This window comes from Struthio camelus, chromosome 5 (genome assembly GCF_040807025.1).
Source record: "Struthio camelus isolate bStrCam1 chromosome 5, bStrCam1.hap1, whole genome shotgun sequence".
Classification (NCBI taxonomy): Eukaryota; Metazoa; Chordata; class Aves; order Struthioniformes; family Struthionidae; genus Struthio; species Struthio camelus.
In genome coordinates, this window is record NC_090946.1 from 25995204 (window position 1) to 26009177 (window position 13974).

Consider the following 13974-nt stretch of genomic DNA (forward strand, 5'->3'; position numbering starts at 1 on the left):
GAGATGATAGCAGAAGTCAAATTTGCAATCCCTGTAGGGGTAGTGGGATGTGAAAGTTGGACTAGGTAAAATCCTAATCTTATATTAATTGAATTTTACTTCTTTGTCCTATTCATATTCTGCAGTCATTCAACGTATTGGAGTAGCATGGACTGTGGCTGAACATAAAAAGAGCACCTGGAAAACATTAGTACAGGATTAGTCCAAAACTATTTATGTTAAATATAATCAGCAATAGTTCCTCTGCTATCATCACTTATTCATTTCTTATAAATGTGTGGTGTGCTTATGTGTGTTTAAAATAGGAACAGCCTCTTATACACTATCCTAATTTTTCTCTCTCACTGCATAATAAATACCTAATTATATAGTTACACATTAGTCATTCCCATGACAAAATATTATCATGTCAAAAAAAAGATTTATCTCACTTAACCCTTAAGGTCTTTGAAGCAGCGGGAGGTGCAGAATATCCTAGGGAGGAATAAAAAGGAAGACGCTGGAGACAGTGCTGTAACCAGGATTGTTGCAGAGGCTCTGTCACCACAAGGAAAGCTGCAGCTGTCTACCCATTTATGCAAGAAAGGAGCAGAGGCAAAAGGTGAGCAAAAAGCAGGTGCAGGACAAGGAAGATGGGCCCCTCCTTCTCAGTGAAAGAGTCTTTTGGAGAAGACCTGGGCAAAAGCATGGGGCAATGAAAAAGCAGGGTAAAGAACAGAGCCCATCTCAGCAAAGTGTGAGGATCTGGACAAGAGTTGTGCCCTTGTGAAGGAAGAGCCAGTGTAACATTACCAGCCCTGTACCATACTTCTGGAGTATTAGTCCTGAGTTGGAATTCAACCTTGCATGTGCTAGGGTGCATAATACCGTGTCATTCATCAGGCTTGGATATCTATAATTTCAGCTTTGACCTCCTCATTGATTCCTACAACAAAATGAGCTCTGGCCATTCTTACACTGACCTAAGGAAGAAAGGCACTTAGAACTTTTGCTGTATAGTATTCACGCGGTTTTGGGGACTTCTCAAATTCTTTCTGATATATATACATATTTTGGACTACTGGTAATTACTGAACTAATTCCTGGCTGCTAGCTGCTGTCACTTTACCCATGTTCAAATATGTCAGAAGGTAAACCTGCTGAACTTGCTCCCTCAGATGGCCAGAAAGGAGGCTAGTAAAAAACAAATGGACTAATGTACTTTCTCTAGCTGAAGTACATCTGCTTTAACGCAGAAATCCACTAACTGGCTCTTCACATGTTGATCCTTTTTCTCGCTGTATGAAGCATAATCCTTTTATCACCTGCCACTCCCCACACTCTCGTCCTCCGTCTTTCCTTTCCCTCCTGTACTGGTTCTCCAGTTCCCTTGGAGCCTTTGTCAACTCTTGTTCAGTCACGTTTTCCCCCACAGTCATGATTGTGCCTAAAAATCTATCACTTTTAATCCCATTTCTAACTCTTGCAAGTGTTTCATTAGCTTGCCCTACTTTTCTTCTTTGGCTGCTTTAAAAACCTTTGAGGAGATACTACTGATTGCTCAGCATCAGTGTTAAGTGCAAATGAACATGCTTTACAATCTAAATCTAGGCTATTCTGGTGCTTTAAAGGACTCATAGCATTTCATCTTGTCCAGCTTCTGAAAGAGAGGTACAAATGAGACAGTACTTGACAGAACAACAGAATACCATTGTGATCCTTTTTTTTTTAACGTGAGATGTTTGTGTAACTTAAAGTACAAATAACTCCATGTAAATTTTTTTAAAAGAATGTTACAAGTAAATTATACATTTGTAGTAGAGTGGTATACTGGATAATCAAGCTTATACTTGGCTGTATCTATATTTATTATTAGAGAGAAATTAGAGCTACTGACCGAGCAGAAGAGGTCGGTTCTGTGATCTGACGATGCATTCGCACACTGCGCACACAGTTCTCTTTCGTTCCTGCCTGAGCATCCAGTGGAATATCAGGAGAAGTGTGGCTGATCTTCATGGAGGACTCTGGATATGCTGTAGGCTGACCCAGATAATCCTCACTATACTCACGGTCATTGGCCTCTGTATCTGTATAGTTCAGCGATTCTTGTTTGTTGTCTTTGTTCCCAAACGGCAGTCCACGCTCTCGCCAAGGGATCCAGCAAAGCTTCCAGGACACGAACAAAGAGACACCAAAGAGGGCAAGACCACAGGCTGTGACAACTAAGGAGAGCAAGCTTACTGAGATATCTGCAAAGAAGAAAAACATAGGCATGTCAGATCTTTAGTGCTCCTTGTCTGGAACTCTCCATCTCCAAAGTGGCATACAATATGGGAAGTAAACTTCTCCAGACTGCAGATCTACAAAAATTAAATTTTGGTACCTACCACAGTCATGTAATGGAAACATATTAAATGTTATATTCTTCGCCCCCTCCTCCCTCCCCCACCCAAGGAAAATGTAACCTTGATTAGAATTCAGTAAAAGGCTGATCTTGAGGCACACAGAACTTAGATAATATTCTTTTCCCTCCAAAAGCTGGGAGAGATGAAGGGTCATCCTAAATATGAAAAAGGGCTGTCCACTTGTTCACTCAACTTCCTACTGACAAAAGAGCATTGTCTACAGTACGTTTTGGTTTTTTTCTTTATTTCATCTAGTGCAGTTTCCTCAACCTCCTTTACCAGATCTTATCCTCTTCTCTTCCAGAGATTGTATTCTATTTATACAACCTTGAAGAAGTGCATATATGCACACACACCTGTCAGGGAATCTTTTTAGATATTCAATCTTGCATTATTTATATTGAATTAAATATCTTGTTTCATTAGTTTAATTCCACTCCTTTTAATCTTACACTCCTTCTTATCTTTACAAATAATGTTTTGACTATCTGCACATGTCTTGCTGCTCATCTTTTACTTTGGGTACCCATATCTGTTCAAAATTGAGACTTAATTTTTGTTTTTTGTTTTTTGTTTTTTTAACTCCAAAGACTCTTTGGTCTCTTTCCAAATTTCTGGTATAAAAGGAGTGTGGAGTTGGGTTTTCTATTGTTTTTCCCCACATCCCTAGCATTATCCTACACCATAATCACATCAACACAAATAAATTATGACTTGGAGATGCTTTTCTCTATTTTGCTTCAAGGTGCACCTTGGGAAAATGACTCAACGAAACAGCTTTTTTTATGGTTATAGCATTTTTGAAATAAGTTTCTCTGTGGATTACACAACAGATCACGCCTTAAACACAAGTGGTAAGAACTTTTACTGCCTCAAATTACAAACACAACCTTATCAAAGCAATTTTTCCACGCTGCTTGTAGGTTCAAAATATGAGGATGCATCTCTCTAGCTAATACCTAGCTTAAGTTTTCAAAGGATGGCATAAGGTTGAAAAATACAGCTTCTCCTAGTACAGTTACTTAAGTATGACAATTCAGATGAAACAGCCTCGGTCAATTTGAAAAAAGAGTATTTTTTAAAAAGTGAAAAACTCAGTAGCTTCTAGCCCTGCTGTGAGTCTCTTTCTCACTAGCCAGACAGATAAAACTTCTGCAGACAGGAGGAATGACACTGCAGTCAATTTCACATAGGAGCTGTCCAACTTATTTCGCATGCTGAAAACCAATCTCCAACAATTTTAACCAGCACGGCCCATTCTGTCCTTCTCCCAGTCATATGAAAAGAAAGCTCATTAACAGTGGGGACAGCACACCAGCCTGGAATTAGAGCAAAAAGTTTCAGAGCTGAAATTAATTAAGGAAATTCCTCCCATGTACAAAAGACAACCGGGGAGAAAGTAAAACATGGTAGTTCTTGATATTTTTGGAATATTTACCGGTAAACAAGTCTGGCAATTGGATACAACCTCCAATCAGAGACGTGCAGCACAGAAAGCATTCCTTAAAAAGCCAGATGCTTCTCAGTTCACTCTGCTTTCACAAGAATTAGTGCCATATATTCTCCAGATCAACAGTCGACATTGGTCTAAACTGCAACCTGAATCGGAGTGCTGGCAAACACTGTAAGCAAGGCTGAGCAGTTTAGAGGTAGGCTTGGATTTTGGGAATAATGGGGAATAGTGCTAAGTGCTGAGCAGTTCAGAAGGAACAGTTTTTTTCAGTAGCGCTACAGTATTTCGATTCAGTGTGCATATTTCACCATGTTTTTTGATGATCATCTGTGCTCACTCTTAGCGTTTGGCCAGTTCCATTAGTGACTAATCTTTGTACTCTGCATTGATATGAGCTCTTGGTGCTGTACAAGGGAGAAATCTCATGAGCACAAGGAAAGCCCTAGTGCCACAGGTACTTGCATTGATTTCATTCCTAGTGCAACCACGATGTCAAGCGTAGAGTCCTGAGGTCCCTGGGAAGTGAGACAGATTTCAAAATATTATGTTGATATAAATCCAAGTCAAAATTTCATAACTGTAGCTTCTTGATCATGGCTGCAGCATGACCTGAGCTTCCAAATTCCAGCATGTCAGAATATCTGGACAGGATTACAGTATGTTGAGAATGGATAATTTTTTTCCATTAAAGATGAGTCCCAATATGAAAAAACATGCATTTTTAAAACAGTATGCATATGCATACAGTTCAATTTTATGAGCATAGCGTTTGCAGGGTGCTTTTATGCACCAGTAAGGGAGCCCATTCGATAGATTGAAAATAAAAGGTCAAATCTTCAAGATGGCCTGTTTCACATCTTAATCTCCCAATTTACAATCATGTAGACGATTTCAAAGTCTTTTCTGACATCCTCATTTGAAATAGAGAGCATACAAAGTCTAGTATTTTAAAGCTTAGTCTAATTGTTTGAAGTCTTGGCATGCAATTCTGCATGTGGTACTTCCCTAAAGCCAGAGCCAGCTGGCAGCTAGAACCTGCCTATTCTCTGGAGAGATTCTTCTGCATCTTAATCTTGTATTTCAATCTTTCCAAAAACTTCTGAAATCGACCACTCATTTTGGAGCACAGCTCCAAGTGTCCCAGAAGACTGGGACACAGATCCCTATTTTCAAAATGTGATAAGACAGTTTTTACACAACAGAAACTATTTGAAGACAGTGAAAGGACAGAATAGCTGAAGTCTCCTTCAGACTGCAACAGTTGCAGTCAGCTATTTGGCTCTTAGGCCTAGGTCTCTGTATGTCCTATCTCCTCTTTGTTTACCTCTTTCCTAAAGCAAGTAAACAAAATATTGAGCTTTAGTTTTAAGTACTGTAGTCACTGACAAAGCTTGCAAAGCTAACAACCGAGAACGAAGCAAGTAGGTCACAACTGGCACAGGCATATGTAAACTACTTTTAGGACAGTCTATTGTGGCTACTCTAAGTGGTGCAGCTATTTTATACAATCTCTTACACAAAGCTGAGTCTAAGATAATCAGACCAGGAATACAGAGGTGCTTTTAAGGGTGCTAAGCAGGGGTTTTTTTAGAGGGGCAATATGAATACTGGTTAGAAAAAATACTACCTGGCAGTCCTATGTACTAGGATATGACAGAAGTCTTATTGACTGGGACATGTACAGCTAGGCAAGAAAACTAATCAGCAATTTACTGTTGGGCCTAGCCTGCACCCACAAGGGGATGGCTATCCTGTGCCACGGTTTCTTTCCATCTCTAATACTTATGGTTCTTTGAGGAGACCAGCAGAACTGACCTTTTCAAATGCTCCAAGTTGCACTCTCTGTAAAAAGGAAGGTTGGTTGGCTTAAACATGTTGCCTTATTCATTGAGTTTTAAGAAGCTATAATGAACGAGGTTATCTGCTCACATTAAAGATCAAGATTATTTTTATTTGTTCTTTACGCAGGGAAAATATTTTTTGAAGGCTGTGTAAAAAGAAAAAGCTGTGGGAAAACTTGTTTATTTTTCGCCAAGGTGCATCCACCAGCAAATACCTCTTTCCCATCCCCGCTCTTCTTCATCTCCAGAAGAAATAAGTTCAAGGCTTCTACTGACTGTTAGTAGCAGGTAATTCTGGAAATCACATCTCTCCCTTCTCTAAAGAGCAGATTTTCTAAGAGAAAATTGCAGAACATATATGAAAACAGAGAAACTAAGAGAGGCAGATGGAGAAGATGAAGAGAAATCTAAAATGAAACAGCTTAAAACTGTTAAGGCCAAAGGAAAAACACATCACAGAAGCAGATTTGACATTCAGACTTAACATTCAGACTGCTCTTCTGCACTATCATTCTTAGGAAGCAAAGTGATTTAAGGATGTGATGGTCTTCCTAATTTCAGCAAATCCAAATATAAAGGATAACCTCAACTTGCTTCTTTTGCAAAGCATATACTAAATAATGTATGCTTTGTGTAAGAACTGAGCATATCTGAATTCCTGCTTCCCTGGGTGTAATTGTAAAGTCATGCAGGGCATTCCTTATATTAAAAGAAATCTATAAAAAAAAAGAATTACTAGAAACAACTCTTTGGAATTTTCACATGAAACGTATGATTTCATGTTGTACTTACTTTTGAATGTAAAATCGAAACTAGACAGCTTAAGGGGTTTTTCTTCTTGCATTTAACTAGTTTAATGGACAGAAAAGCTGTATTGCTCTTTAGCATTGCAGATATGCTGTATTTATGACTAACAAAGCAAACACTAAACATAGTGTAGTAGTGTCAGATGTCATCCCCCCATCCCAGATCCCAGTTCATTTACTGCCCTATCAATGAAATAACCATGGGATCCCTACTCTCTAAATTCTAAATGTCAGTCTGAGTTCACAGAGGTGATGTGAACTGTTGTCAGTGGCTGCTAAAAAAAATACATTAACATACCCTTACATTCCTTGAGTAAAATTGGGTAGAGTTATAACTGGAGAAATGTGTCCATATCACAAGGCAAAAGGGGCAAGCTAAACAAATCCGTTACTGTGACAGGTCAGAAGTTTCTGAGACGCTTCTGAGAAGCTTGTTGGATTCATAGCGGTAACACATTTTTAGAAAGAGACAGACAAGGGACAAAGATAGGAGCTAGAAATAACCTCATATATGATTAAATTCTTTCTAACTTTGCCAATCCCTATATTACATTCCTGCCAACAATACCCATAGCTCTGTATTACAGAGAAAATCATGCTGCTAGTTCACCATGATCAGCTGGGATCAGTTTAGCATAAAATATAAATACTAAAGAATAGTATCAATAACTAATTCATTAAGACTAGAAATTCTGAGAATTGTCAAGATTTAAGATATTGCAGCTTTTCATGGAAAACCAGGCTTTTTTTTTTTTGCTGCCATACCTTCATAACAAACAATCTTTCAGAAAGGACTGGTCAGTCAGAAGTAAGTCTGGTTTTCATTCATCTTGACATAAAGGTCAAGATACGAATGCTACAGTGTATCAGGTTTTTAATGCTGATAGTAACTTTTCTAAATACATTACCTTCACATGTGTCTGGAGGTTTCAAAAGCTGCGAGGGGCCTCAAGGTGCATTTAGCACCTAAGAAAGGCAGGAAATGTTTTTATTTTAGATATTTAAGAAACACTGGAAACCCTTTTACTTGAATAAGGAAATATCCACTTGTGAGCACCAGAGACTTTAAGGTTACTAGAAGGATCAGAAATTTTTATATTTCATTCAAAAAATCACTTGTAGCAATGACAGCCTACTGAACCATATTTACCAGTATTAACCACCGTGAAAAAGTGTCTTAGTTTGATGCATCTAATAAACATCAGCAACTAAAACAATTCATACTTTCAAAGTGTCCTGAAGGTTTTGATTTAGACCCTTAATGAACAGGAACAGTGTGTATACTTCTTTTTTTCAAACAGTGCAGACTCAGGCATATGGCCCCATATCAGTTTACATTCTGTTGGTATGTTTAAGGGTTTCTCCTTTCCCTTCTCTCATTCTCCCTCACTCCACCCTCCTCTCCCATGCACCCTCCTCTCACACATGCACTTCCCAAGTCTAAGACTAACATATCAGTGTGAGCAGAAAGCTAAGACTCTGAAGCAAAGTACGTATTAAATTCATAGAAAGTGGCCATTGACATAAACTCAATAAACGACGTTCTCTCTAGGGCCTTGATGGTATTTATGAAAAAGTTGTTTACTACACCAGCAGGATTATGACCACTGAACACATGATACAGTTTTTTCAAATCATCTATTTATAAATGGGTTAATTAAATAATTGAGTTCTGAGAAAGCTGTCATGTCCCTAAGGAGTCCAAATGCACCTACTTTCTGTTAGACAGTAGGCATATTGCCACCACATTTGAAGTACAAACTGACATAACGAACAGACTTTGGAGGAGAAGGTGGCACAGACAACTGAGAAGTCATGTCATCATACACTGCAGCTTAAAGTGATTGCTGAGCATAAATTATGAAGTTGTAAAAAAAAAAAAAAAATCTGGCAGATCACAGTGAAAATTTAAGTCACGTAAGTAAATGTAGTTATGGTGTTAGTGGAAGGTCTAAGCAATAGCATTTATCCAAAATCATGTATATTTTCTACAGTAAAAATTTGCAGTAGTCTTCCATTCAATCATGTTATTATCTTCCTGGAATACATTTATGTATATGCAATTGCTATAAAAAGTAATAGCCCCCTCTAACATGGAATTTTGTAGGTTTCAGTCTTGCTATACTCTGTTCTAAAGCAAACTCTGCATTAACCTTTTATTATCAAAGCACCATTTTACATATTATGTAAGAACATTAATCTGATAATTAAGTGAATGGATAATATCAAAATAATTAACTGAATTAAAAGCAAGCTCCCAAACAGCTTGAACGTGCTGGAAATCAATCCATTATATACTTAAGCTTGTCTTTCCATTTGCAGAAGGTAAAACAAAGACCGGTTTCTGTTTACGTTCTGCATTCTGATAGGAGGTATTTCTAATATTGTAGATGCAGCTTTATTGTCATTATTTGTCACATCCGGTCCCTTGGATAAATTTTGTATCTCATGCTTGCAGCATGTAGAATCTACACTCATTCTACTGGATTTGCATTTTCATTAAGTTAATTTGACTAGATTCGTATCTTATCTCCTGAAATTATTCTCTCCAGAAAATCAGAACAGCTAGTTCTTTAATATGAGGAACTACAGAGTATCCTCTCTGCTTTACAAAGAACAAGTAAACTTTTATGATTCACTATTCCTCGATCAACTCACTAAGTGGAAATAGCAGGTGCCATCAGCTCAAACTTGAAAAACAGACCTGTGCTCCAACCTCCAAACCCTAGGCAGTATCAGGGGACAATGTAGCTCCCCATTCCCGCAAAGGAAAATTTTGGATTCCTGTCCTTTTTCTGCTGTGCTTTCTTTGCTGTCCTAGATTGCTTCTTGGCAAAGCTCTCTCTTTTATTGAGGTTTCTAGACAGACGACGTGAGCTTTGGCTGCTTAAACTGAAAAAATTGTCAGGGTACACTTTCAGCAGATGAACCCATGTGAACAATTTAGCGCTTCGTCTACCTTTTCTTCTAGAATATGTGGAAGAAATGTATTGCTTTTCAGATTTACTGTATAATTCCTTATGCAAAAACTCAATTGTCCCTTCTTATAGATAGCATAAACATAATTTGTTTCAGTACTTTGAGCCCTAGTCTTCCCAAATAACATAAGAGGCATTTATATTAGTGATTTAGCATTGGGAGTCAGGGGAAGGGGAAGAGAAGGATTCTTTTGGTGCAAATTTGCTTTGCATCTATACTTGGAGTCTGGCTGCACTCATCTGCATGCACCACTGGTGCATTTGAGGCAGTTTCCCTCCTGGCTGCGCTGCAGTGTAGAGTTCTCCTGCAGTTTGCGCTCTAGGCTTGCTTGATGCATGCCTGGAACTGGCAACTGGCACAAACTTCACTGCTGGTGAGGGCACAACATGGACATACAATGCTACAGTCATAATTGTGTGCAGCTACCCAAACTCCTTTCCTTCTGTCTTTTGTGCCACAGTAGTTGGTAACGTAGTTTTACCTGTACTGTCTTTATGCACGAATTATGGAAATAAGTAGAATTAGTAGTGCAGACCTACAACTTTGGTATATGACCTATGTCAAAATTTTAGTATTTTTCTGTTCTGAAGAAAAACTCAAAGTTCCCCTTATTTTGAATATTCTTGTAAGCAATTAACTCTCTCCAATTTTGAGCTCCCAGTGGCAAAATAGTAATGTATTGTATGCTTTAGAATAAATACAGTATAGCAATTACAGTTAATTGCAAATGAGATTCTCCACTAGGCCTAGGATGAAACAAAGGAGACGAGCAATTTAACAGATTGCACTTCCAGTGCCAAAATCAATTAAGACATTCCAAATCCTGTAAACATTAATAGCAATTAGTAAACTACATGTCACTGAGTGTCTTTGACTGCTGTCCGGCATGTACTATCTTGTTGTGTTTAGCTATTAGAGAAGACGTACTAATAAGTGTTTTAACAGATAGTCTGCAGCATACATTTTTTGTGAGAGAACTACAAATCTGCTACATATATATACTGTTGCTGCCAGGGGGCTAAAGCCTGGTTAGGTCAGCCTTCGGTTGCCACAGATAGCTGGAAACACTGAGCCACAGTTTTTGTTATCTTTTCTCATCCCCAAAGAATTGCTCTGCTGGATCACTCCTAGATCTGAGGAATTCCTTGGTTTTTGAAGGACTCCAAGACTTCAGCTACTTCTGAGGGGAAAAAAAAATCAAACAAATAATGGTGTAAACTGATGATAAGTCTCTAGCTGCTGCTTTTCCATTTTCTGGTCTCTGTATTTTTTATTCTTGCCCAGAAGAAAATATAGTAGGAATGGGAGTTTCTTCTCAGGTCTCTAGAAACCTTGCTAACTGGAATGCTGGTGATGGGGTTTGCTAATTTTTGCAGCTACTTCAGTGGTATGGTAAGTTTTTTGAACACTTAACACTTTTTTCTTTATCATCCAACATCCATAGATAGATAACACACCCACCAACTTGCACTTCTTGTCCTCCTCCTGTATGGCCAAAGATAATGATAACAGTAAAACCCACATATCCTATGATTTGATTGTATTAAGAAAAAAATACACACAAAAGTACATTACACAAACATTATTTTAAGCCTTTTTAGAATCAGGTGCTTGCATAGATCCCTCTCTCAGGAGGTGTCTCTGATCCTATTTCCTTTAAATTAACACTATTTGCACCCTTAGGCTGACATTTAACAAGCTATATTTGCCTCAGTAAGTTAAGCTAAGATTACACTATAAATTTCTAAATTTGCTGACAATGCACAGCACTGAGGAAAAAAATAACTACATTTTTGTACTTTCATGGAAGAACTTGTGAATCTCTTGTTATAGCTTACAATTATTATTCAAGTAAGACAAAGGGAATAAATGACAAAGACACATGATTATTCATTATAGTACTTGGAAAAGTAATTTCAACACAATTTCTTATTTTCTGTAACCACTATAAGGCTGGGATTTGCAAAATACTTGAAGGACTTAAGTATCAAATTCCCACACAGTGTCAGTGGGGTGTGAGTAGATTCACTCATGTGCATTTCTTTGAAAATTTTACTCTCAAAGATTATTCTAAGTTAAATAAAATAGTACAGAAATCATGAGGTCAAATTTGGTGGCTCTGTTTTAGCAGCTTTTGAAATCAAAGTTAAGGAATTAAAATTTACCCTCAAATTAGATAAAATCGGATATAGGGAAAGGGTATATTCTCTTGAACGACTAAAAAGTGCAATTTGAAAAAATAAATTGTTTCTCTTGAAAGAATAAGATTATATTCACTTTGATTTAAAAAAAAGACATAATTATATCATAAAATCCAATTGACTTAAAACAAAAACAAAAAACCCTAAGGAGCTGCATGTTCCATATTTCCAGACTTCTGAAAAATCAGACTATTAGCAGGTTGGTCAGCAGAGAGAGAGTTGCATAACTATTAAATAATTTCTGTAGAGGACTTTCACATAAGACACGGATGGTTCATTTAATTTTTTTTTTAAATGAAGAAATGCATGTTGAGGTCTGCTAATGAAATTAATAAACAAATATATATCCTTAAAAGCAAATAAATTGAGACAGTAAAAATCTACTGTTTAATCATGCATGCGTGTGTGTGTGTGTGTGTGTGTGCGCGTGCGTGTGTGTGTGTGTGTGTGTTGGGGGACACATTACAAGGCATCTCCCACAATGAATTTTTTTTTTTTGCACGTTCCTGCTACAATAACGTGAAAAAGATTACCATTACAGTAGTCCTTTCAGTTTTGGTTTCAAATAGTTTCATGCTAATATGTGCATTTGGAAAACTAACCAGACAATGAGAGTTAATGTTTGAAACCCCTATGGTGAAAAAGGGGTAGTAAACTGCAAAATGCTGGGATATCCAAAAAAATATCTAAAAGTTAACCTGCTACTACTTTTGCACAGTGAGAAAAAACAGGCTAGAGATTGGGGTGGGATTTAGGTCTGCAATCATAAATCCAAGCTCACAAAGAGATATCAAGAATAAATTCTATATCTAAACACTGAGATTAAGCCCAGCACAGAAATAGAGTGTTTGAAATCCTGCTTATGCTTTTATTTATTCCTATTTGAATATATATTCCACCAAATCTCTGCATCTCAATTATGGCTTCCTTGCTGATAACACAGGCTCATTTTATTTGCTAACCTACAAAGGAAAAAAAAATTGTTTATTATTTACAAGGGAAAAGTGCTGCGATGCTCCAACAAAGTACAGGCTCTTGCTGTCTGATCACTATTAAATATAGAGAGCCATATTCAAGAAAATGACTTTCAACCTAAGTCCTTGGGGTTAGTGTTTTCTCATGGCTGCTTTCTAGGCTGTTTTCCGCTCAGTGCTTTACTGTTGTTACATTTCAAACATGCCCCGTTCTCTCCATGGATTACATATGAGGGGGATTAGCTGGAATTTTGACTGCACATCAGTACAGAAAAGGCAACATAAACAGCAGGATAAAAGCAGCATAGAGAGACCTCTTTAAGATCACACAGCAAGTCACCTGCACAGTTAAGAAAAAAACCCTATTTTCTCAGTACCCAATTAGTATCCTAGCCAGTCAATATACTACTTTCTCTAAATGACATCAATGAATCAAACAAGTTTGTGTTAACACAACGTAGAGTAACATTTTGCAGTCACGCATCTCTTTGCACAGTCCTGATTTAAAATAGATTTGGCTAAGTCCTTCTCTTATCTTAAATGAACCTATCATTATTATGTCATTAATTAATTTGCTAAGTCAGGAAATACTTTTTAAAAGCTTTTTTCAAAGACTAATAGGTAAAGAGTAAGCAGCATTTAGGTTTCTTAAAGTCAACTATATTAATATTTCTCTCAGAAATACTTAATGGCTTAGTGCCTATTTTCCTATTTGCTGTCATTTACTGGAGCAATACTGCTGGAAAGATTGTAAAAATAGGCTTTCCTTGTTAGTCCAGGGCTAGTTATGCAACACTTCTGTACATAACATTTTTCTAGTCCTGCTCTAAGAAAACCATCTTTAGTCAGTGGCAACATTCCCAGATTAATAACCCTAGCATATACTACATTATTTACAACGAATCCAAGCTCTTACGTGGATACAGATTTTGAGGTGGTGTTTCTTCTAACAGCAGTTATATTACGTGTGGCAGGTATTCCGGTGTATTTAATGCAGCCATGCTTCAGAGTGCAGAAGAATTAGGAATTGCAAAAACTGGTCTATTGCAGCTTTGGCTATTTTATACTGCTGGAGTCCATGGACTCGTGTATTTCCCTGATGCAGCTGACTCTTCTTGCTATCATGCATTTCAATGCATTCCCTTACCAATTGGTTTATTACTTCTAGTTGGCTGATATATCATTGAGATAGCATTTTAAGGCACTAATTTTACAGCTTTCTGATCTGTTTTGTTAACTGATAGAATAAAAAGAGATTGTACGTGCCTAGTATAGTAGGGTGTGATGCAGCAGCGGTGAAAGGAGGAGGGAAAGTAGCATAGGATGGAGCTTCTTT

The 13974-nt window shown here is 37.5% G+C and overlaps 1 protein-coding gene across 3 annotated transcripts in view; it reads right to left on the reverse strand.

Annotated features, from left to right (window-relative positions):
• SYT9 (synaptotagmin 9) overlaps positions 1-13974 on the reverse strand; it is a 60247-nt gene that overhangs the window by 34181 nt on the left and 12092 nt on the right. For all 3 annotated transcript variants that reach the window (XM_068945199.1, XM_068945198.1, XM_068945200.1), the window contains exon 2: positions 1877-2228. In XM_068945199.1, the coding sequence (XP_068801300.1) occupies positions 1877-2228 (352 nt within the window). The remainder of the gene's footprint in view (positions 1-1876; positions 2229-13974) is intronic.